The 22392-nt window shown below is 38.0% G+C and overlaps 1 protein-coding gene across 6 annotated transcripts in view; it reads left to right on the forward strand.

The window, feature by feature from the left end:
• Window positions 1–22392, forward strand: part of CD47 (CD47 molecule) — a 56403-nt gene that overhangs the window by 25412 nt on the left and 8599 nt on the right. For 5 of the 6 annotated variants that reach the window (XM_019742932.2, XM_019742930.2, XM_019742931.2 and 2 more), the window contains exons 4-7: window positions 9306–9413; window positions 10604–10696; window positions 11758–11856; window positions 13074–13166. In XM_019742932.2, the coding sequence (XP_019598491.1) occupies window positions 9306–9413; window positions 10604–10696; window positions 11758–11856; window positions 13074–13166 (393 nt within the window). Of the gene's footprint in view, window positions 1–9305; window positions 9414–10603; window positions 10697–11757; window positions 11857–13073; window positions 13167–19986; window positions 20034–22392 lie in introns of all 6 variants that reach the window. The other variant, XR_002138260.2, reaches the window with a different exon arrangement.

Below are 22392 nucleotides of genomic sequence, written 5' to 3' on the forward strand. Positions count from 1 at the left end.
ATGGATAGGTTAGGCAGTTCGCCCACAATCATCCAGGTGTTTCTTTGTGGTACTGGGATTTGAACCAGTGTTATTTACTACTACACTGTATTTCCTCCCTGTCTTGAACTTTTTTTTTTTTAATTAAAGTTTATTGGGGTAATACTAGTTAGTAAAGTTATATAGGTTTCAAGTGTACAATTCTGTAGTACATCATCTATGTATCACTTTATGTGTTCACCACCCAGAGTCAGTTCTCCTTCCATCACCATGTATTTGATCCCACTTGTCTTGAACTTATTTTGAGATTTTTTTCCCTGAAGAGTGAACCTTTATCGGGGTACACAGACTGAATAAATGAAACTGTTATTGATAGAGCAGAATGTGGCCCTGCTTTGTTTATTTAGTCAACAAATGTCTGTTGACAGATACCTGCTGATGGCTAGGCACAGGGCTGTATACAGAAAATGTGGAAGGAAAATGCATATTGCCCCTAGCTTTGTGGCACTCACACTTATGTTGAAGAGACAAGTAAGTGTGCCTGTTCTGTGCCTTCTGTCACGTCTTTGGGGTAGACAGGGATCTCAATCTATAATACTTTTCTTCCGGTACCTTTTGTAAGAGGCCTCCTGTTTATGCCCTGGGGAGTCAACCAACAGGAGAGTCCTTCCATTTATTGCTTTGCTACACACTTTTTGGGGTGTGCTACCTTACAGTCCCTAGACTATTAATAGTAACTCAGACCTGTGACTTCCACTTTCTCAGTTTCTAGTTCTCTTTCACTTATGATTACCATTTACGGTCTGTACGTGACCACAGGGGTTTCTCTCAGTGGTTTTCCCAGCTCTGTCTTTTGGTGGTCCAAGATAAAACCTGGACCTTCTGTAGGCTAAATAAGCCTTCAGTGAAGACAGCAAGTTATGCCTTCACTTGAAGTAGACAGAGTGTCTTTATACCAGAAGGCTATCTTAGAATTGGTCTCAGGATGCCATTGGTCCTATTGAGGAAGACTGAGGAGCCTTCTGAACTCCTGAAGCCACGCCAAGGGCTCTCAGGTATGGGAAGCTCTTCTAGACCTTTCACCTTTTAAAGACAAAGGTCGCTTACAGGGAAATGTTCCTAAATACCTTGTCCTTTAGCTTTAACTTACAAACTTTTAAGCAGAATCTTATGCTCAGAAAACAGCTCGGAGATTACTAGAATCCAACACTAAGCCTTAACCGAAGTAACAAATCTCTGATAGCATTGAAGTTCTGGCACTTGTTCTGACTCACAGTTTCCCACTCCACTGACAATTAAGTTTCTGGCTGATTTTCAGGGTTCTTCTTCTTCACTCTGACATATAACAGGTACTTTCCATCATTTACATGTTTGGTAAGTGATTTCAAGAGTGCTGCCTACCAAGACCTCTAGTTCCTGTACGATTAAGGTTCAACTCCGTATCAAGAATTGGCTAATATTTTGATGTTCTTTGAGATAGGTGTATCTAGGCTTACTTTTCCCTCCTTGGAACTTTGGTTGCACAGGTATACGAGGAGACCTCCCTTTACACAGACTTAGGAGACCATAAGCAAGACCGTGTAAGCTGAAACTCTGGAAAGCAACCTAATACAAGGGAAAAATTACTGTTGCTCCATGACCTCTAAAATTTTTGTCCCAACATTTAAAAACGCTCTTACTGTACACCTGAAACTAATATAATATTGTATGTCAACTGTAATTGAAAAATAATTTTTTAAACTCTTACTATCAATAATAACTGTATTCAGTAATGAAACAAGAGTAAAAAACTAATATTTAGTACATAGTAAATTAAAACATTAAAAACACTGGAAATTAAAGTGTTTTATCAAGAGTTCATTTTAACAATGCTTGCCTTCTTGTCATAAGACTTCGAATATAGAGCAAGCATCTTTTCAATGCCTTGGTGAATTGCCATACTCCTTCTAAGTTTGAATCAGCTTCCAGCATTTTATCCATTGTGTTTTCAGTGTCATGAACTACCTCTGAGAGTTCCTTTCATGTAAAGCTTTTTGCCAGAGTCACTTCTTCTGGGACATCTTTATTCTTTGTGTCACAACCTCCTCCCTGTCCTAATGTATGCCAATAAGTTTTACGAAGTTCCTCTGGCTGCATATCTAGAGTCTCTTCAATGGCAGTAGTTGACATTTCCACAATCAGCTCTTTCTTCTATAATGCCATTTATGTTCTGTTTGAATTTCACTTTTAGCATTATCACTTTTCATTTCTTTGCTCTTTCATCTTTATTGCCCAGTTTCCTCCTTTGATTATCCATTGTAAAATGTCACAGTGGTTTATCACAGGGAAATAGGAGGTAATACAACATAGGCTTTGCTGTCTGTGCGTGAATTGAGTAACAGATGTGCAGTGACCAGTCACCAATAGTCTTGGAAAGAAGTGACATGATTGGTCCCCTTGGAAAGAAGTGACGTGATTGGTCAGTGATCATGATGCACATCTGTTATTTATGTAGTGATTTGTGGACTGAAGAGATAGCAGTGAAGTTTGCACTTTATCAGTTACTCAGTTTACATATTGTGATAACTGAAATGTGAACTGTGTTTTTAGGAGGCTTGTGTTACTTAATTAAGTCATGGTAACTGAAATTCATGCATATCAGAACTGTGCAAAGCCAGGACTGCTGTAATGTATTTAAACTCATGCCTCCTAGGCACCTTTCATTTTCTAACTTCCTAGTCTCTGCACAAGATTATGCCACAAGGATTTTGGTTACTGATCGAGGTATTTGGTTAGGTGTCCCTGTAGAAATTATTGTTGGGGAATTCAAGGAAAAAAATTCTCTGTCACAACAGTCTTGAGATCCTACTAAGTCTTTCCTTGAGTTCAATTTTGAGGACTAGCTTAATATTGAAAGTCATTAGTCCATGAAAGCACATTTTTAAAAAGTAATGAAATGGGGAATTCCTTTGTAGATTAAAAAAATCATTCTGAAGAAGTGAGGATATATACCAACTTGCACCAAGAAATTTCTATCCAGGAAGGTAAAATATCACAGTAAATATTACAAAGAATCATTCTGTGACCTGGTTGATGACTACTATTAATAGGACTTTTTTCTTAACTTTACTCTGAATGCCATTAAATAATCTTGAACTCTCAGTGCCTTTCCTTGGTCCTGTCCACATAATTATTACATTCTGTTATTAAATAATGCTCTATGCACTGATTTTATTGTAGGAGAAGCCAAAAAAACAAAAACAAAAACAAAAAACACACACAAAAAAAACGGTAGCTCAGCAATACACTCTTGTAGAAATGTAGTTGCTATTGCTCTGATCTTTTCCAAATTCCATCATCCCAACTTCCTGCATACACTCTGAAGTTAGGACATCATCCACAAGACCAGCGAACATTTGGAACCAAGGAAAGGGAGTTAGTGTGTTGGACAGCCTCTTTTTCAATCTTTTATATTCAAAGTACTTGCTATACAAAGCCTGGGCTCTTTTATTTCTGGGTCCGATAGACTGAGAATGTGATTTCTAGTTACTATTCATTTGACAAAATTGTTTCATCAAAGCAAATTGGGTAGTGTATGGAGCTTATTATGAAATTATTTCACTTGCCTTCTGGCAAGTAACCAGTTTATCATTGGCATTACTATTCATTTTTTCCCCTAGTACCAGTTTCACAAAGCCTGTTTTGTTTTAGGAGCATGTTAAGTCTTTTTTATAAATAGTATTTTAAATTTAATAAAATAATTTTAAAATTTGAAATTGTAATTTTATTTTAAAAGTTATCACATGTGCTTTATCCCGCATTGAAGACAATATTAATTTTCAGCTCATCAGATACCAAAAGGATACTAAAAATTCCTTTCCTAGAGTTATCAGAAAATAGCACTATAATAATAAAATTAAACACATCAACCCTTTATGATTTATTCTTAGTCTGATATGCATTATACCTCACTGGTTAGCCTTGTATCATCATTAAATCACTAATCATTTAGGAAGGGACCATCTAAATGTCATATCTTTGAGCAGGCATCAAATTCTTGGATTTGGGGGTTTTGTTCATAGACTGGTCTGTGTGGGCCTAGATAGGCTTATCAATCCCGTCTTCAGAATATGATGAAAGCTTAGATGATAGATATTATTTGATTTCCAAATTGATCTGCTAATTTCACTAGATTTCATCAACCACAACCTGCATTCTATCTTACATGTGCTTTATATCAGTGATTAGGAGATGAGGAAACCCTAATGGATTATCTGTTTCTAACATTAGCTGTTTCTTCAGGTGGCTAGAGGGATAATGCCATTTCTTTATTCACATGAGTTTGAAAGATTACATATGTAGGGCTTTCTTAGGCTAGAGTAGACCCACACCTTTTATTTAACTGGGGATTAATATCTAAGAGTAACACTTCCCATCATTCCCTTGCCTCCCACCCCAAACATACACACTCACTCACACATTAGAATGTAAGGGCCTTGAGGCAGGAGTATTTGTCTTTGGCAGCTGCCAGCACTTAGAATAGTGATTGCATAGTAGGTGCTCAATCAATTCTCCAATAAAGTAATCTACGTGTACCTTGATTTGGTTGAGATGGACTGATAAAAGCGCCTGGTGCATTGTAGCTACACAGTAAATATTTATAGAACAAATGAATGAACCAACCTAGCTCATTTCTGGGAAAGAGCTGGCTAGATTTAATTATTTTACAGAAGGTATAAAAGGGAAAATTTTAGAATTCCTAATTTATTGGCAAAATATAATATTGTCTCCCCATATATTTGGTATTTCTGTGTCAGGAGCACTGAGTTTACACGTTTTGTTAAAAATGTAAATACTGACAACACCAGATGCTAGTGAGGATGTGGAACAACAGGAACCCTTCATACACTGCTAGTGGGAATGCACAATAATACAGCCACTTTGGAAGACAGTTTGGCAATTCGTTATAAAACTAAACATACTCTTTCATATGATGATCCAGCAGTTGTGTGCCTTTGTATTTATCCAAATGGAGTTGAAAACTTATGTCCACACAGAAACCTGCACATAGATGTTTATAACAGCTTTATTCATAATTGCCAAACTTGGAAGCAACCAAGATATTTTTCAGTAGGTGAATGGATAAATGCACTATGATACATCCAGACAATGTGCTAATTAATATTCAGCACTAAAAAGAAATGAGCTATCGAGCCACAGAAAAACGTGGAGGAACAATAAATGCATGTTACTAAGTGAAAGAAGCCAATCTAAAAAGGCTGCGTGCTGTATAATTCCAACTATAAGACATTTTGGAAAAGGCAAAACTGTGGAGACGGTGAACAGATCAGTGGTTTCTAGAATTGGGGTGCAAGGAGAGCTGCACAGGCAGAGCACAGAGGATTTTTAGGGCAGTGAAAATACCCTGTGTTATACTATAATGATGGGTATTTGTCATTATACATTTGTCCAAACCTATAAAATGTACAAAACCAAGAGTGAAACCTAAGTTAAACTATGGATTTGGGGTGATTATGATGTATCAATGTAGGTTCATCCTTGGTAAAATATGTGCCATTCTGGGAGTGAGGTTGATAATGGGGGAGTCATGTATGTGTGGGGGCAAGGAGTATATGGGAGTTCTCTGTACCTTCCTCTAAATTTTGTTGTAAACCTAAAACTGTTCTTTAAAAAAGTATTTAAAAAGTGTAAATACTGTTATTTCTCATATTTTATTTTGTGTACTCTTTCATTGACTGTGGTTACTTAAGTAGATCACACTAACGTATTTGTTAGAAACGGCTGCTTAATTTAAGGAACAGTTGAAGGAAGCCTTGGAAATAAATAGTAGTTGAACCAATCAGTAGAAACTACTGGTGATTCCCTCTAATGTATTCTTCATTTCAGTTATTGTTTTATTTATTTCTGACTGTTTTATGTTCTCTATCTCCACTTTCATGTTTCCTATCTCTTTGTAGAAGTTCTTACTGAGATCATTGAGCATCTTTATAAGTAGTATTTTGAACTCTGCATCTAGTGTATTGCTTTTCTCCGTTTTGTTTAGTTCTTTTTCTGGAGCTTTGTTCTGTTCTTTCATTTGGGACATGTTTCTCTGTCTCCCCATTTTGCCTGCTTCCTATGTATTAGGTTGAGCTGCCATATCTCCCAGTCTTATTAGAGTGGCCTTATATAGTAGGTGTCTTGTGGGACCCAGTGGCACAATCTCCCTGGGCACCTGAGCCGGGTGCTGCAGATGTGTTCCTTGTGTGGGTTCTGTATGCCCTCCTGTTGTAGATGAGCTGTTTGCACAATAGTAGGAGGGATTGATTCTCAGGCTGATTGGTTGTGAGGAATGACCATGACTACAGTGGAGGAACTGTTGTGCAAGGGCTGACCCTACAGAGCAAGATTGGCTTTAGCAGGGCTCTGGTGCCTGCCCAGTCTGCTCTTTGGATGTGTTGTCTGTGGCTGCAGCTGGGTGATGCTCCAGCATGTTGTCCAAAGCCAGCCACTGGGCGTTCCAGCCCTGAGGCCTCCTTGGAGGGCCCTGTCACAGGCCATGTTCAGCCTCTGCCTGTTCCCTGCTCAGGGCCACCTGACATTAGCCATAAAGCATTCCACAGATGTCTTCCACTTGCCCTGGGCTTGGAGGTGCCTGGTAGAGACTAAGCTACAAACTAAGGTCGGCTGCCACTAGTGCCCAGCTTGGGGCTGCTTAGCAAGTACACGGCATGCCGAAGCGAAATGCTGTTTGTTTGGGGTTTGTGAACCTTTAAAAAATTTTAGGAAAGTCTGCAGCAAGAGCCAAGATAGGCCATTTATATGGAAAAGCCACTGGAAGTGGCTTGGGTGGGCCTGCATATTGAGTGTGGCAGGGTTTCAGGGAATCATCAGGGTGGGCTGAATGATGTTGGGCAGGTTGATGGAGACTCACATTGGTGGCTCCTTGTGTCTGCATGCTAATAGGGGGGAGGGCTCAACAAAGAAATAATGGCTTCTGCCAGCACTTCTGTCTGGGAGAAAGCTGCCCCTCCAGCCTGCCCTGAAGCCAGACAACTCAGTTCACCCAGGTTTGTCCCTGGCATCACTGAACCTGCTTTCCCATAGCTGGAGCCCAGAATAAGTAAGTCTGTCAGCAATTAAGTCTATGTGCGGGTCCTTTAAAAGGAGAGTCTGGGACATCATCCGCCCTCCCTTTCATTCAGCCACCACCCCACTTGTTTTCACAACCAGAAGTTGTAGGGACTTCTCTTCCTGGCACTGGAACCTTGGGCAAGGGAGCCTGGTATGGGGCTGGGACCCCTCGCTCTTCAGAGGAAACCTCCACAGCTGAAATAGCCCTCCTGATTTTCAACCACCATGTGTGGATGTGGGACCAGCCGGTTCACATCTCCGCCCCCTCCTACCAGTCTCGATGTGGCTTCTTCTATATGTCCTCAGTTATAGGACTTATATTCAGCCAGACTTCAGGCCATTCTCAAGGATGATTGTTCTGTAGTTTAGTTGTAATTTTGATGTGGTTATGAGAGGAGGAAAGCAAAGTGTTTACTTACTCCACCATCTTGACTGGAAATCTAAGTCAGCCTTTTTACATGAACTTCTACTGTATTCGAAGGTGAATTGTTGCTGCTTGATCTTAGTAGCTTTTTATGTATTAAACCTGGAAGAATGCCTTTTGAATGTTTTATTAATTGTGAGGTGCATTTGAAACAACTTCTATTTTATAACCCTTTTGCAGAACTCTCCAACTCTATTTAGGTAACAAGATGCATTGAATTAAAATGGAAAACCTGACATCTGTCTAGAGAAAGTTTATTTTTCTATCTGTTTCTGTGCCTTTTGTAACCTATACATGGAATTTCATCCTAGCCAGTTTATGATTCTAGAATATAGGGAAGCTGTGAAAATCTGTGCCCCATGAGGCAGGGTCATGACTGAGTAATAGTCATGAGTCCTGTAACTAACTGAGTGGTTAAGTTCCAAGTCTGGATGAATCAAATGAAAGCTTGGGGAACTTGCCATATTGTTTTTCACTCTTTTCTGATTAATGTGGATTTCAGTTACCCAGCTTTACAATTGATGATTTATTAGCCATCTAGCTCCACCTAAAAAGAATAAAGTTGAGGTTCCAATCTAAAGTATGAACAGGTAGCGATTTAAAAGAGGATTCAGGTGCCTGTGTTATACCTTGAATACCTTAACCAAGGGTTTTCATATAACCCTAGGTTATAATACCTTAAAAATAGATTTTATCATGGTCATTTAGGGTGTTATTTATTGTTTTAATATATTTGACCTGTTTGTCATTTTAGTGGAAGCAAATTTAATGCTAAATACAACATGTAAAAAAAATTTTCCCCTCAGGACATTGATTAATGGCCTAGATGAAACAAAGCAGAATTTCAATTGTACACTCTGTTTTTCTTTGCTGCTCAATCTGCTTTTAGGTTACTTTAAACAACTTTCTTGGTTAAAAATTAATTTTAATATTAACGAAAACAAAACCGAAATGGTGAAGATATAGTAAAAGAAATAATATTTTTAGGCATTTCCATTGCATTATTCTTTTATGGAAGATACCAGGTACTTGACAGTAGAGCTAGTGTCAAAAACAGTAACATATGTGATCAGTCCTGTTGAGTATTTATAGTTTATTTTTATAAAGTTATTTTAGTTGAACATTTTAAGCATTTCCCCCCCTCAGGATTTCAAGAGGGTGTGGTTTGTCCAATGTGTTTATTCAACTTTTTCAAAACGAACTATCTAGATTTACAGATGCTTTACTAATTTTATATAAGGTGGAACAAATTTCTCTTTTTCTCAATATTACTAATTAATTAACCAGTTGTTTCCCAACAGCATTATCTACATCAGTTGTAAACCTGAGGCAGTTTTTCTCCTCAAGGGGCATTTGACAATGTCTAGAAACATTGTTGGTTGACGCAAGTAGGAGGCTGTTACTGGCATGTAGTTTGTAGGGGCCAGGGATGCTATTAAGCATTCTGTAATGCACGGAGCAGCCTCCTTCCCCAACAAAGAATCGTCTGGCCCAAACGGTTAATGATGTTTCAATTGAGAAAGTATAATGTATATGACTTCATATTTAAAATGTAGGGGAATAAAAGCATCACATATAAATTCAGCATTCATATTTATACTGCCATGACACTGTTTAACTATTGACTTATTATGAAAAAGATTTGAGGTGGCTTGACATGATTTGAAGGAATTTTTCCTCAAAGGTTATTCAATTATAGGAAGTTATCAGTTGGTCTCTGTACTTTTTAAGTTATGGAAATAGCTTCACTTCTTATTGAGTTCATTCAATTCTTTCTTTGTTTTTTAAGCACTTAAATTTAACTCCAGTATTATGAAGGAGAAAACCATTCTTTTGTTTGTTGCTGGACTGGTGCTCACTATAGTTGTCATTGTTGGAGCCATTCTTTTCATCCCAGGTAAGACGTATAGTTACTATGAGGGAAGGCAAGATTGATAAGGTTGAGGACATTCAGAGGGTGGAGGGGGGATATTAGTTTCCTAGGGCTGCTATAGCAAATTACTACAAACTGAGTGTCTTAAAAATATAGCAGTTCTCTCACAGTTCTGAAGGCCGTAAGTCTGAAATAAAGGTGTCATTAGGACCATACTCTCTCCCAAGACACTAAAGAAGAATCCATTCCTTGCCTCTTCTAGTTTCTGGTATTTACTGGCAATCTTTGCAATTCCTCGGTTTGTGGCAATATAACTCCAGTTTCCCCCATGTTAAGTCTCCCTCCAAAGACACTTGTCATGGGATTAAGGGCCCACCTGGATAATCCAGAATAAGTTCCTTCTTTCAAGATCCTTAATTTAATCACTCTTTTGCCATATGATGTAATACTGAGTCTTTGGCCGTATAAATTAATATTTACAGATTCCGGGGATTTAGGAGGTGAACATATCTTTAGGGCCACCATTCAACCCACTACAGAGGCAAACTTCACTGGCCAAGATATGGAAGTGGGAATGATTGTGGGAAACAAATGGATCTGACACAGCATTTACATTTGGAGGATGGGAGTGGGAGTGGGAAATAAGGGTATGTAGCACATGGAAGGAACAGCAAAGATAGGCTAGGACTCAAAGTATAGACTGTAGAAAGCCATTTTATTTTGTTTTGTTTTATTTTTTGAGCACAATACAGTATGGGTGTAATATTTAGGAACATAAGTTTGGCAGCTCTACTTGCATCTGGAGTTAGTATGTGGGGAGGAAGGACATGAATTCAGAAGATGGCTAGGAAGAGTAACTGCTTTGACTTTGAGACAGGTTGAATATAGGAAATGAAAGATTGGGTAAGATAGGCTCCAAAGTTTCTCACTGGAATTCTGTAAGGTAGTTAAGAAGGAGGCAGAGCCAATTCAAGTTTTTGACATGTTCAGACTTAGATGTCGACATTTAGATGTCTTAAGTTTTGTCTTAAATAATCAAGAAATAAGCACTTAGTTTGTGTGAAGTTTTGGGGAAAACATACATTTTTTAAAGTTTTGCAGTATATAAGAGTAGTATTGAGATGAATGCATTTAATAGATTAAGTACTTTAACTTCCTGTAGAGTAGGAAGCATGTAGGAAAATATTTTAAATATTATTTTTATATATTAACAGGTGAATATTCAACAAAGAGGGCTAGTGGACTTGGTTTAATTGTTGTTCCTACAGTGATATTAGTATTACTTCAGTACGCTGTTTTTATGATAGGTGAGTATTTGTTGTTTTAGCATGATTTTGCCCACCGTTTTCATTTAAAACAACAGCATTTTTTATTAAAACATTCTTGCATGGTTTTTTTATAATATAATAAAAATTGGTTAATTAAAATATTTCCCAAGCTATTCTTAGTGACATTTTCCCCACATGGATTAATTTTAAGGTTATAATAGGTTTTCAAGGTATTTAGTTATTTTGTAAAAAGTGATTTTTCACAAATATATTTGATGCCAATCAATGGCTTTTTAAAACTATGCTATATAATTTCTAAATTAACTTTATATTCTTATTTCAATTTTTTGAAGTTATAAGTAGATAATTAAACATACCCCTTCTCTTCTTTTGCTGAAGTACTCCTTAAAAAACAAACAAACAAAAAAAAACTAGTTCTACAAAATAGGGTTTAAATCATAGATAGTGGAAATATGTATTTTTTTAGTTATTGGGAAATCTTAACGTTGTAGTTTTAATAGATAATATAAATATCCAGCCTACAATTGGTAACATTTTCACTGCATTTGGGGAGTAAATCACTAACACTTTTTTTGTTAGTATTAAAGAATTTTTTTTTCTTATTTGTACATTTAACTCTTGGTCCTAGAGTCTATCTCTGGGTGGCTGTATATTGGAAAGGTATTAATTTGTTATAAAAACACAGATCTAGTTATGATGTTTATAAGGGCATACTTGTATAAAATCATTATGTAAAATCTCTCCACCAGCGCAATTTGTGTGCAGGTGGTGAAGCCATGCATAATAGCCATTTATATTATAAAATGCACAAATATGGTAAAAGCAGCATTGTTCCAAGGTTTGGAGTGAAACTGCCAGTCCAGCTCAGCTCACTGAGAAAATAAAAGACTGCTGAGTGTGTGACTCTGGAGCTGACTACTTGTGTGGAAAGGCATGGTGTTGCTCACTGGGAAAGCAGCTACCATCTGACAAGGAGCTCCAGAGTCAGTCGTTGGTCATAGGATATTATTCCTGATTGCACAAAATACAAGTCGGAGTGATTGCTTCTTCAACACTCTCAACATGCTTTTTCTTCAAAGCTCCAACTGTTGGGATGTCCTCCTTCAGCATTGCCATATTGATACTTCAGGTCCTGGGCTTCGTGCTCGCTGTGGTTGGACTAAGCCTCTGTGTCTCAGGTAAGGGTCACGCTCTTCTCTAGTCCCAGTTTGTCTTCTTAGTAGGAATTTCTCTTGGATAAACCTTTTTTCTTTTTCTTCTTTTCCTTTTTTAAATATATAGACTTTATCTTTTGGAGCAGTTTTATGTTCACAGCAAAATTGAGTGAAAAATGCAGAGTTCCCATATACCCCACATACTCACTGCCTCCTCCACTATTAACTCCCCCCACCCCAGATTTGTTACAGGCCATTGAACCAACATGGTCATCATGGCATTATCACCCAAAGTCCATAGTTTACATTAGGGTTCACTTTTGGTGTTGTACGTTCTATAATTTTGATAAATGTGTAATGACATGAATCATAGTCATAGAGAGAAAACCATACGGAAAAATTTCACTGCCCTGAAAATCCTCTGTGCTCTTCCTGTTCATCTTCCCTACCCTGAAACCCCTGGCAACCCTCCATCTATTTACTGTCTCCATATTTTTTTCATTTTCCAGAATGTCGTGTAGCTGAAATCATATAGGATGTAGCCTTTTCGATTGGCTTCTTTCACTCAGTAATCTGCATTTACGATTCCTCCATGTCTTTTTGTGAACTAATAGCTCATTTATTTTTAGCACTGTGTAATATTCCATTGTGTGGATATACCACAGTTTGTTTATCCATTCACATATTGAGGGACATCTGGTTGCTTTCAGTACATTGCAAAGGTATTAATTTGATATAACATCATAGATCTAGACACACAGTGTCTAGAGTTTTTCTCTTTGAACTCTCATTTTGCCCCACTGAGAACAGTGCTTTCCACATTGCCCTGAGAGTGTTGCCTGTATATGGCTTATGGGCTGGCTGACTGTTCTAGCAGCCAAACGGCTACACCTATATTCGCGCAAGAGCTTTTAAAGTAACTAGGCTCCAGTTGGTTAGAGACTTAGGCTTTACACCCTGTTTTTCATTAGTTTTGATATAATAAGGTAAATGTAATGCATGCCAAAGCTTTTTTATTTTAATAATTTGGAGTCATTTTACTGACTGAGTTAATAATGGATGAACATACGTAGATAATTTTTGTTTCTTGATAATTAGAAAAATAATTGCTCTCCTTAAAACTTGACATTATTACTGTTATTGCTGATTCCTTTAAAACATTTAGTTATTTCATGTGAATTTCTTTTCTTTTTTTTTTTTTCATGTGAATTTCTAATACAAAATTTCATTTGTTTTTACAGTGTGTGCCCCAGTGCACGGCCCTCTTCTGATTTCTGGTTTGGGAATTGTAGCTCTAGCAGAATTACTTGGATTAGTTTATATGAAATTTACTGGTAAGTCAACCTTATTTTTGATAGTCTATGCCAAGAATTTCAAATATATGAATATAATTTGGAAAATGCTTCAGTTCTTACAGTTTAAGATTAAAGAAATACATTGGTAACCAATGAAATAGGGTACAATTCATAGGAACTAATGAAAAGTTTATGGACTAGTTAAAAGAAAATTCCTTTATGTTTTAAAATCAAGTAAAGGAGATCAAGGTGAGGATTCATTTTAATAAATAGGAAAAGATTTTTAATTGCTCCATCATTTCTATGATAGAGCTCTTTCACAGAGACCTATTAGTCACTTGCTCTTCTTATAGACTCCCCTAAGCAGACAGGAATTGAAATTCAAAATCTGTCACTTTTGTTAATTAAAGAGCAGTATCCTCTGATACTTGACTTCAAAATATTAGGTTGGTGCAAAAGTAATTGAGGTTTTTGCGATTATTTTTAACCCTTTAAACTGCAATTACTTTTGTACCAATATAATATGTTAAGTTAAAACCAATACAATTAAAACATTGAGTTTTAAATTTTAGGCTTTTGGTACTTTCATTTTCTCCCTCCTTTTTTAATTTTTCAATTACAGTTGATTTTCAATATTATTTTATATTAATTTCAGGTGGACAGCATAGTGGTTAGACATTTACATAATTTATGTAATTTAAGAAGTGATCCCCCTGACTGGTCTAGTCTGGCACTATACATAGTTATTACCATATTATTGACTATATTCCCTATGCTGTACCCTACATCCCCACGACTATTTTGTAACTACCAATTTGTACTTCTTAATCACTTCACCTTTTTCACCCATCTGTCACCCCGATAAACCTAGTACCCATCTTGCACCATACATAGTTATTATAATATTACTGACCATGTTCATTTTGCTATATCCTACATCCCCATGACTACTTTGTAACAACCAATTTGTTCTTTTTAATCCCTTCTCCATTTTCACACATCGCCCCAACCCCCTCCCATCAGGCCACCATCAAAATGTTCTCTGTCTCTGTGAGTTTGTTTCCATTTTGTTTGTTTATTTTGTTCTTTAGATTCCACATATAAGTGAAATCACACTGAATCTGTCTTTCTCTGTCTGACATACTCCACTCAGCACAATACCCTCCAGGTCTATCCATGCTGCCACAGATGGCAAGAACCCATTCCCTTCCATGGCCAAGCAACATTCCATTATATATATGTACCACCTATTTTTTATTAATTCATCCATTGATGGGCACTCAGGCTGCCTTCATATCTTGGCCATTGTAAACAATGCTGCAATGAACATACAGATGGATGCAAATGTCCCCTCAAAGTAGCATTTTGGGTTTTGTCAAATAAATACCCAGAAATGGAATTACTAGGTCCTTCTTTGTCTCTTGTTATAGCCTTTATTTTAAAGTTTATTTTGTCTGGTACAAGTATTGCTACCATAGCTTTTGTTTTGTTTTGTTTCCATTTTCATAAAATATCTTTTTCAATCCCTTTACTTTCAGTCTGTGTGTGTCTTTAAATCTGAAGTGAGTTTCTCATAGGCAGCATATATAGGGTTTTATTTTCTTATCGATTCAGTCACCCTGTGTCTTTTGGTTGGAGCATTTCATCCATTTGCATTTAAAGTAATTGTTGATAGATACGTAGTTATTGCCATTTTATTATATATATATATATATATAATTATTATTCCTCCTCCTCCTCCTCCTCCTCCTCTAACATTTCTTATAATACTGGTTTGGTGGTTATGAATTCCTTTAGCTTTTTCTTGTCTGGGAAGCTCTTTATCTTCCGATTCTAAATGATAGCTTTGCTGGGTAGAGTAATCTTGATTGTAGGTCCTTGCTTTTCATTGAATATTTTGTGCAAGTCCTTTCTGACCTATGAAGTTTCTGTTGAGAAATCAGCTGGCAGTCTTATGGGAACTCCTTTGTAGGTATCTAATTGACTTTCTCTCACTGCTTCTAAGATTCTTTCTTTGTCTTTAAGCTTTGCATTTTAATTATGATGTGTCTTTTTTCGGTTAATCTTACTTGGGACTCTCTGTGCTTCTTGGGCTTGTATGTCTATTTCCTTATCCAGGTTAGGGAGGTTTTCCGTCATTATTCCTTCAAATAGATTTTCAATTCCTTGCCCTCTGTATTCTTCTTCTGGTACCCCTATGATGTGAATGTTGGTATGCTCGATGTTGTCCCACAGGCCCTATACACTATCCTCCTTTTTTGGATTTTTTTTTTACTATGTGCTGTTCTGACTGGGTGTTCTATGTACCTTATCTTCTAAATCACTGATTCATACCTCTGCTTCATCTAATCTACTGTTGATTCCCTCTAATGTACTCTTCATTTCAGTTATTTTATTCTTTATTTCTGAGTATTTCTTTTTTATGTTTTCTGTCTCCATTTTTATGTTTCTTGTCTCTGTTGAAATTCTCGCTGAGGTCATTGAGCATCTTTATAAGCAGTATTTTGAGCTCTGCATCTGGTAGATTGCTTTTCTCCATTTTGGTTAGCTGTTTTCCTGGAACTTTGTTCTTGTCTTTCATTTGGGATATGTTTCTTTGTCTCCCTGTTTTTCCTGCTTCCCTGTGCTTGTTTTCTATATATTAGGTAGGACTTCTGTTCCTCCTGATCTTAGTAGAGTGGCCTAATGTAGTAGGTGCCCTGTCAGGCCCAGTAGTGCATTCTCCCTGGTCACCTGAGCCAGATGCTGCAGGTGTTCCCTTGTGTGGGTTGTATATGCCCTCCTGTTGTACTTGAGCCTTGGTTGCTGCTTGCATGTCAGTGGGAGGGTTTGGCCCTCAGGCTGATTGGTTGTGAGAACTGGCTGTGACAACAGTGGAAATGCTATTGCTCATGGGCTGACCCTACAGAGCAGGATTGGCATTAGCAGGGCTCTGGTGCCTTCTCAGTCTGCCATTTGGGTGTGTCATACTTAGAAGTGGCTGGCTGAAGCTGGTGCTCCCTCCAAAGCTGGTCACTGGGCCTGCCAGCCCACGGGCCTCCTGGGAGGGGCCCCACCCCAGGCAAAGTTCAGCCACAGCCTGTGCCCTGCCTGCGGCCACCTGCCATGAGCCACAAAGCATCGACAGATGACTGCCACCCACACTGGCCTTGGAGTTGCCTCCAGAGGTCAAGCCACGAACCGAGGCCAGCTATTGCTAGTGCTGGGCCTGGGACTGCTCAGTCAGAGTTACGGGACATGTCGAAGCCAGATGCTGCTTGTTTGAGTTTTGTGAACCTTTGAAAGATTTTAGGAAAGTCCGAAGCATGAGCCACGGCAGGCCATTTGTGTGAAAAAGCCACTGGAAGTAGCTTGAGTGGGAAAGTTGGGTGGGGTTTCAGGAAATCACCAGGGCAGGGCGAACAAACAGTGTTAGCCAGATTGATGGAGACTCAGATATGGCGGCCACCTGTGGGGAGGCATGTGGGGAGGGTTCAACAAACAAACATTGGCTTCCGCCAGCTCTTCCATCAAGAGAAAGCAACTCCTCCAGCCTTTGCTCTGAAGCCAGACAATTCAATTCCTCCCCATATGTCCCTGGCACCTTTCAAGCTTCTGCCCAGTGTTGGAGCTCAAAGTGAGTGAGTCCCTCAGTGAGTGAGTCCATGCGCGGGCCCTTTAAGAGGAGCACCTGGGACTGCAGCTGCCCTGGCTTCACTCAGCAATAATCTCTGCTGATTTTCACAGCCAGAAGTTATGGGGACTTCTCTCCCTGGCTCTGAAATGCTAGGTTAGGGATCCTGGTGTAGGGCTGAGATCCCTCACACCTCCAGGGTGGGGGCATACCTCCAAAGTGGAAAGATAACCCTCCCAATTTTTAATAGTCACTTGTGGGTGTGGGACTAGCTCGTTCTGCCTCTTTGCCCCTCCTACTAGTCTTGATGTGACTTCTTCTATATGTCCTTAGTTGTAGGACTTCTGTTCAGCTAGATTTCAGGCAATTTTCAATGGTGATGGTTCTGTAGTTTAGTTGTAGTTTTGATGTGGTCATTAGAGGAGGGAAGCACAACATTTACCTACTCTGCCATCTTGACTGGAAATCTCTGGGCTTTTATGACTTCTAAAATCAAGTATTGATAAGTTTGGAATTAGGTTATTGTTTCTAAACTATTTACTTTGCCTATTTTCAATTAACTGGTTTCTGTATAAGTTAATTTAATACATATGTAGAGAGATAGATGCTTTTAATCGTGACTAAAACTAAGGTGTTGTCTTACGTAAGCTAAAGATGTTCCCTACAATCTGGTTTATATTAGTGTCCCTTCAAAAACAATAATAAAATAAAAAGCTCTGTATTTTTATTTATGAAGTAAAGCAAACTGTTAAATGTTTATCAAAATAATCGAAAGTTACAAACTAATGAAGTGGAAATAAAAGTCTTCCTGCTTTACTTTATGCAAAGTTTACTGTATGTGTTTCTAAAAATTCACACAAACCTTGAATTGTTATAGTCAAATAATTTTCCATATGACTTGTCTAGTACTTTCAAAGAAATTTTATCTTTATTTCTGAACTTCAGTTTTTGCTGACTGACAATTGAGTTTAATTCTGTTACATGCTCTTCATCTCCTTTTAATTAATGCTTATTAGATAAACAATTAAAATGCAGTGCTTACATAAAATTTACCTGTCTTTAGTTTGTGTGCATAATATCAGAGTAGTTTTGTCAATACAATGTTCTTAGTTATGCCTCATAAGACCCTGAATGCAATTAAGACTTCTGAAGCAGAATGCCATTTATTTGGTGGCTATCATGAGCATCACATTGTGAATGTTGATACAAATTCTATTTTTGTTGAGTCTTCTAATCATCATTTGTCTGGTTCTTGAAGTTAACACTATTGATTATGCTGTTCCCAATGAATGCCTGAGAACAGTATATGACCTGCAGTAGCCATACAACATGATGTAGTATTAGATGTCATTCATTGACTGATGGTCAGCTCTCTGGTCTTTTCCCTCATTATCTGGATCGCCCTCTCTTTTATTGCCATGCTTTCCATGTCTACCAAAGAATGATGTTCAGTACACTTCTGAACAGGTCTGGAGATGCTGACTCAGGTGGAAATAGGCATTGTCTGGCTCTTCCCCCTTTTCTATTGTTTACATCCCTGTGAAACAAGTGTAATTACAAACCTACTATTCTAAAATCAAAGTGAAGTGAAATTATGAAAAGTTCCCCAAGTTATTTTTTGCTTTATCATAGTTTAACATATAAATATGCCATATGTATGAGGAATGATCAATAAATACGGTGACTGTTTAAATAAAAAATTTATTACAGTAAAAGATGCATTGCCATTAATCCCCCTCAGAATACTCCCCTTCACTTCGAACACACTTATCCCATTGTGTTTGCTACTTTCTGAAGCAGTTCTGGAAATCCTCTTTCATGCGTGTCTTTAGTTATACTGTTGTGGCTGCCTCGATGTCCTGAATCCAAAACTTTTACTTTTCATGGTCATTTTGACTTTGGGGAAGAGTCAGAAGTCGCTAGTGTCAGATCCGGTGAATAAGGTGGATGAGGACACACTGTAATGTTTTTATTTGACAGAAATTGCCGTACCAGGCCGGCCCGGTGGCTCAGGCAGTTAGAGCTCCATGCTCCTAACTCCGAAGGCTGCCAGTTCGATTCCCACATGGGCCAGTGGGCTCTCAACCACAAGGTTGCCGGTTCAACTCCTCGAGTCCCGCAAGGGATGGTGGGCTCTGCCCCCTGCAACTAAGATTGAACACGGCACCTTGAGCTGAGCTGCTGCTGAGCTCCCAGATGGCTCAGTTGCTTGGAGCGCATCCTCTCAACCACAAGGTTGCCAGTTTGATTCCTCGACTCCTGCAAGGGATGGTGGGCAGTGCCCCTTGCAACTAAAATTGAACATGGCACCTTGAGCTGAGCTGCCACTGAGCTCCTGGATGGCTCAGTTGGTTGGAATGCATCCTCTCAACCACAAGGTTGCCGGTTCAACTCCTGCAAGGGATGGTTGGCTGTGCCCCCTGCAACTAGAAAATGGCAACTGGACCTGGAGCTGAGTTGCACCCTCCACAACTAAGATTGAAAGGACAACAACTTGACTTGGAAAAAAGGCCTGGAAATACATACTTCCCAAATAAAGTCCTGTTCCCCTTCCCCAATAAAGTCTTTAAAAAAAAAAAAAAAATTGCCGTACCAGAAGTGATAGGTGACATGGAGCCTTTCCATTGTGATAAAAAAAAGTATGGTGAATGCTGCTGCAAAGTGCCATCCAACAGAAAGTTAGGGATCTTCAATACAGGAAGCAGCACGTCGAACCTTAGTAACAGTGTGTGACAAGTTTCAATTTGTTCAGTGCAGTCAGTCGGGTATGAGCTATGGTTGAGAGAAGGTGTGTTTTAAAGTGTGCCATAAATCATCCTACATCATGACAAGGCTCCGTGTCACACATCGCTTCTGGTATATGGCAATTTCTGTCAAATAAAAACATTACGGTGTGTCCTCATCCACCTTATTCACTGTATCTGGCACTGTGCAACTTCTGGCTCTTCCCCAAAGTCAAAATGATTCAGGACATCAAGGCAGCCATGACAGCGCAACTGAAAACACTCACAAAAGAGGACTTCCAGAACTGCTTCAGAAAGTGGTAAGAACAATAGGATAAGTATATTTGAAGCAAGAAGGAATATTTTGAGAGAGGTTAATGGTAATGTGCCTTTTATTGTAATATTTTTTTCAATTTAAACATTCATCGTATTTTTGATAACACCTCATTAAGACTTTAGTTCAATTTTATTTACATGTTGAGAATATTCTAAATTAACTTCATATCAACTTATCTGATCCCAGAGTTCAGAAGCGTACCTTCCTTCAGATGAAGGCAAGAAGAGAAAAAGGTACAGGAAAGTTGTTCTTTAGATACTGTAGTACACTAGGAAAACGGATGTGTTTTTCTTTATTAATCTGAATTTGTAAATCTGAGTATATATAGCATTAAGGTTGCAAATTTGAGTATTTGAATCAAGAAGTAAAAATTATAAATGTTTTCAAAATAACTTTGACTTAAATGCAATGATTTTAATGTGCCTTGACTTAAATGCAATAAAATCCTCAGATAGTTAAAGAGAGAGCTTGGATTTTTTTTTTTTTTTTTTAAGATTAAGTTAATGTCCCTATGAGAAGTTTAACTTTTATTATTCTCATTATTTCCAAGTTTAAATTTGTACCCTTAATTGTTGTTTTAAAGAGTAGAATTTTAACTTTCATTTTTTTTCTGGTCTTTTTTAATGGTGTTGCATTTTTTTCAATGGAAGCACTTAAATTTTATAAAATGAAATTAGGGACTGGGAACAATAACAATATGAGAGAGCATATAGAAAATTAAGAGAACTAAGTAAACTTGGTAAAATTGGGCTTTTTATTTACATGTGGTGTTTATATTTATTATTTATAAGGGTCAATACTTATTCATTTTTTTAAAGCCATTTCCACTATAAGGGCATATAATCGTGTTTCGATACAAATCAACCTACTAGCACTCAGAAACCATATTTACCACATCTCAGATAATTTAGAATGACAGAGTAGAATATAGATAGATATAGATATAAAAAATTCAGTGATTTTTTCCCCCCATTGTTGAGAGGTGAATCTGTAGCAATAGAAAAAGTATTCCTGGAAATTCAAAACCTAGAAATATATTTATGGCATGTGTAAGTGTTTCAGGGAAAGAACAAATCAAGAAGCATTGCAAGTGAGCTTATGAATGCTTAATGATTGCGGTTTAAAAATACGTAGATATGGCTTTCAAAGCCGTAGGCCCATGGTGGCAGCAGATAAATCACAGTCATTCTTTTGTCACATAGGTCATATGCTTATTGGAGAGGATTAAATCAAGCAAAATTAACTTCTACACTGTTTGGTTTTATAATATTAGAGGGATCACAGCTGACTAGTGTCCCTTTAAATCAATGTTCTTTATAGATATCTTTTTTTCAGAATGCGCTAGCCAAATGTGATGTTTCCTGTGCCTGAGAATTGGAACTCAGAAACTATTCTTTACACATTGTTAGGGTAGAAAAGGAGTTACTTGGCAGTTCTTAATACTATTTCTGATGAACAAATTTCTGAGCTCAAAAATATAACTCTAAAATCTTACCTATGACTCTTCACATTACCAATCAGAAATTTACATAGCCCATTGGTTCTCTTTTCCTTGCTAGAACATAGATAGAGGGCATGGTTTAGTTGAAGTAAGTTGTATATACATGTGGCAATCATGATGGTGCCTAATAAAGTCTATAATTCTGTCTGGTTTATTTGAAAGGCTGCTAAAATGTGAATTCGCTCATATTCCCAACCCGTTTTCACTCCATAGTACTTTAAAAAGAGGTTTTCTTCTTGTTTGGTTGTAAGGACCATACCACTCTCCAGGTGCCTCCTGTAAGGGAGATTTACTTGAAAGCCACACATGAAACTAGCAGAGATGGAAATCTCATGAGAGCACATATAACTGTCCTGACAGAGAATGGAACAGTAAGTAGTTTAGCAATTGGAAGGCTTGAGTACATCTCGAAGGACTGAGTCATCACATTGCCTTCTCAGTAACCAGAGTTAGTTAGCCCTTCTGCCAGTTAGAGTTTCTTAGTTCTCTCTGTGGCTCTTTACCTACTAGCCAACTAGCTCATCCTCTCATTTATGTCCTTATTTTTCATCCTATTTATGTCTTTTCACTGATAGCTTTTCTTATCTATAGCTCTAAGCTTTGAGCTTCTCCTTACTTACTTTCTCTTCTTCTCACCTCCCTTTACCATCACCAACTTTCTAATCTTTCTATTTCTCTCCCTTCAGATTGTGGTGGGAGAGAGAAATATTTCAGGCCAGTCACTTGCCATTTTCCCTGTTGGAGAGAGCCTTATAAGGTTCCGGCTAGCCTACAGAGTGGCTGCACTTTGGTCCAGTCTCACCCCCGTTTCCCATCCACTTTGGAACCTTCATAGTGTGGACATGGAAGAGTGGTAGTAAATAAATAGGATAGAAAGCTAGAGCAGTTCTGGAGGCCTGCCTCAATCGACTAATAAGTGAATCCAGTGCTGTCATCCAATTCTGAGAACAACGGGGTTGACTACTCTAACCAGTAGCACCGCCCTCCTACAGACTCATTCACAGGATGTTGTCCGTTGATGCTTTTATATCTGTAGGACTCTGATTCTGTGTTAAGGACTGCTTTTAGCTGCTCTGAGTCCTCCTGACTTG

The sequence above is a fragment of the Rhinolophus sinicus genome, linkage group LG01, assembly GCF_036562045.2.
Source record: "Rhinolophus sinicus isolate RSC01 linkage group LG01, ASM3656204v1, whole genome shotgun sequence".
NCBI classification, from domain to species: Eukaryota; Metazoa; Chordata; class Mammalia; order Chiroptera; family Rhinolophidae; genus Rhinolophus; species Rhinolophus sinicus.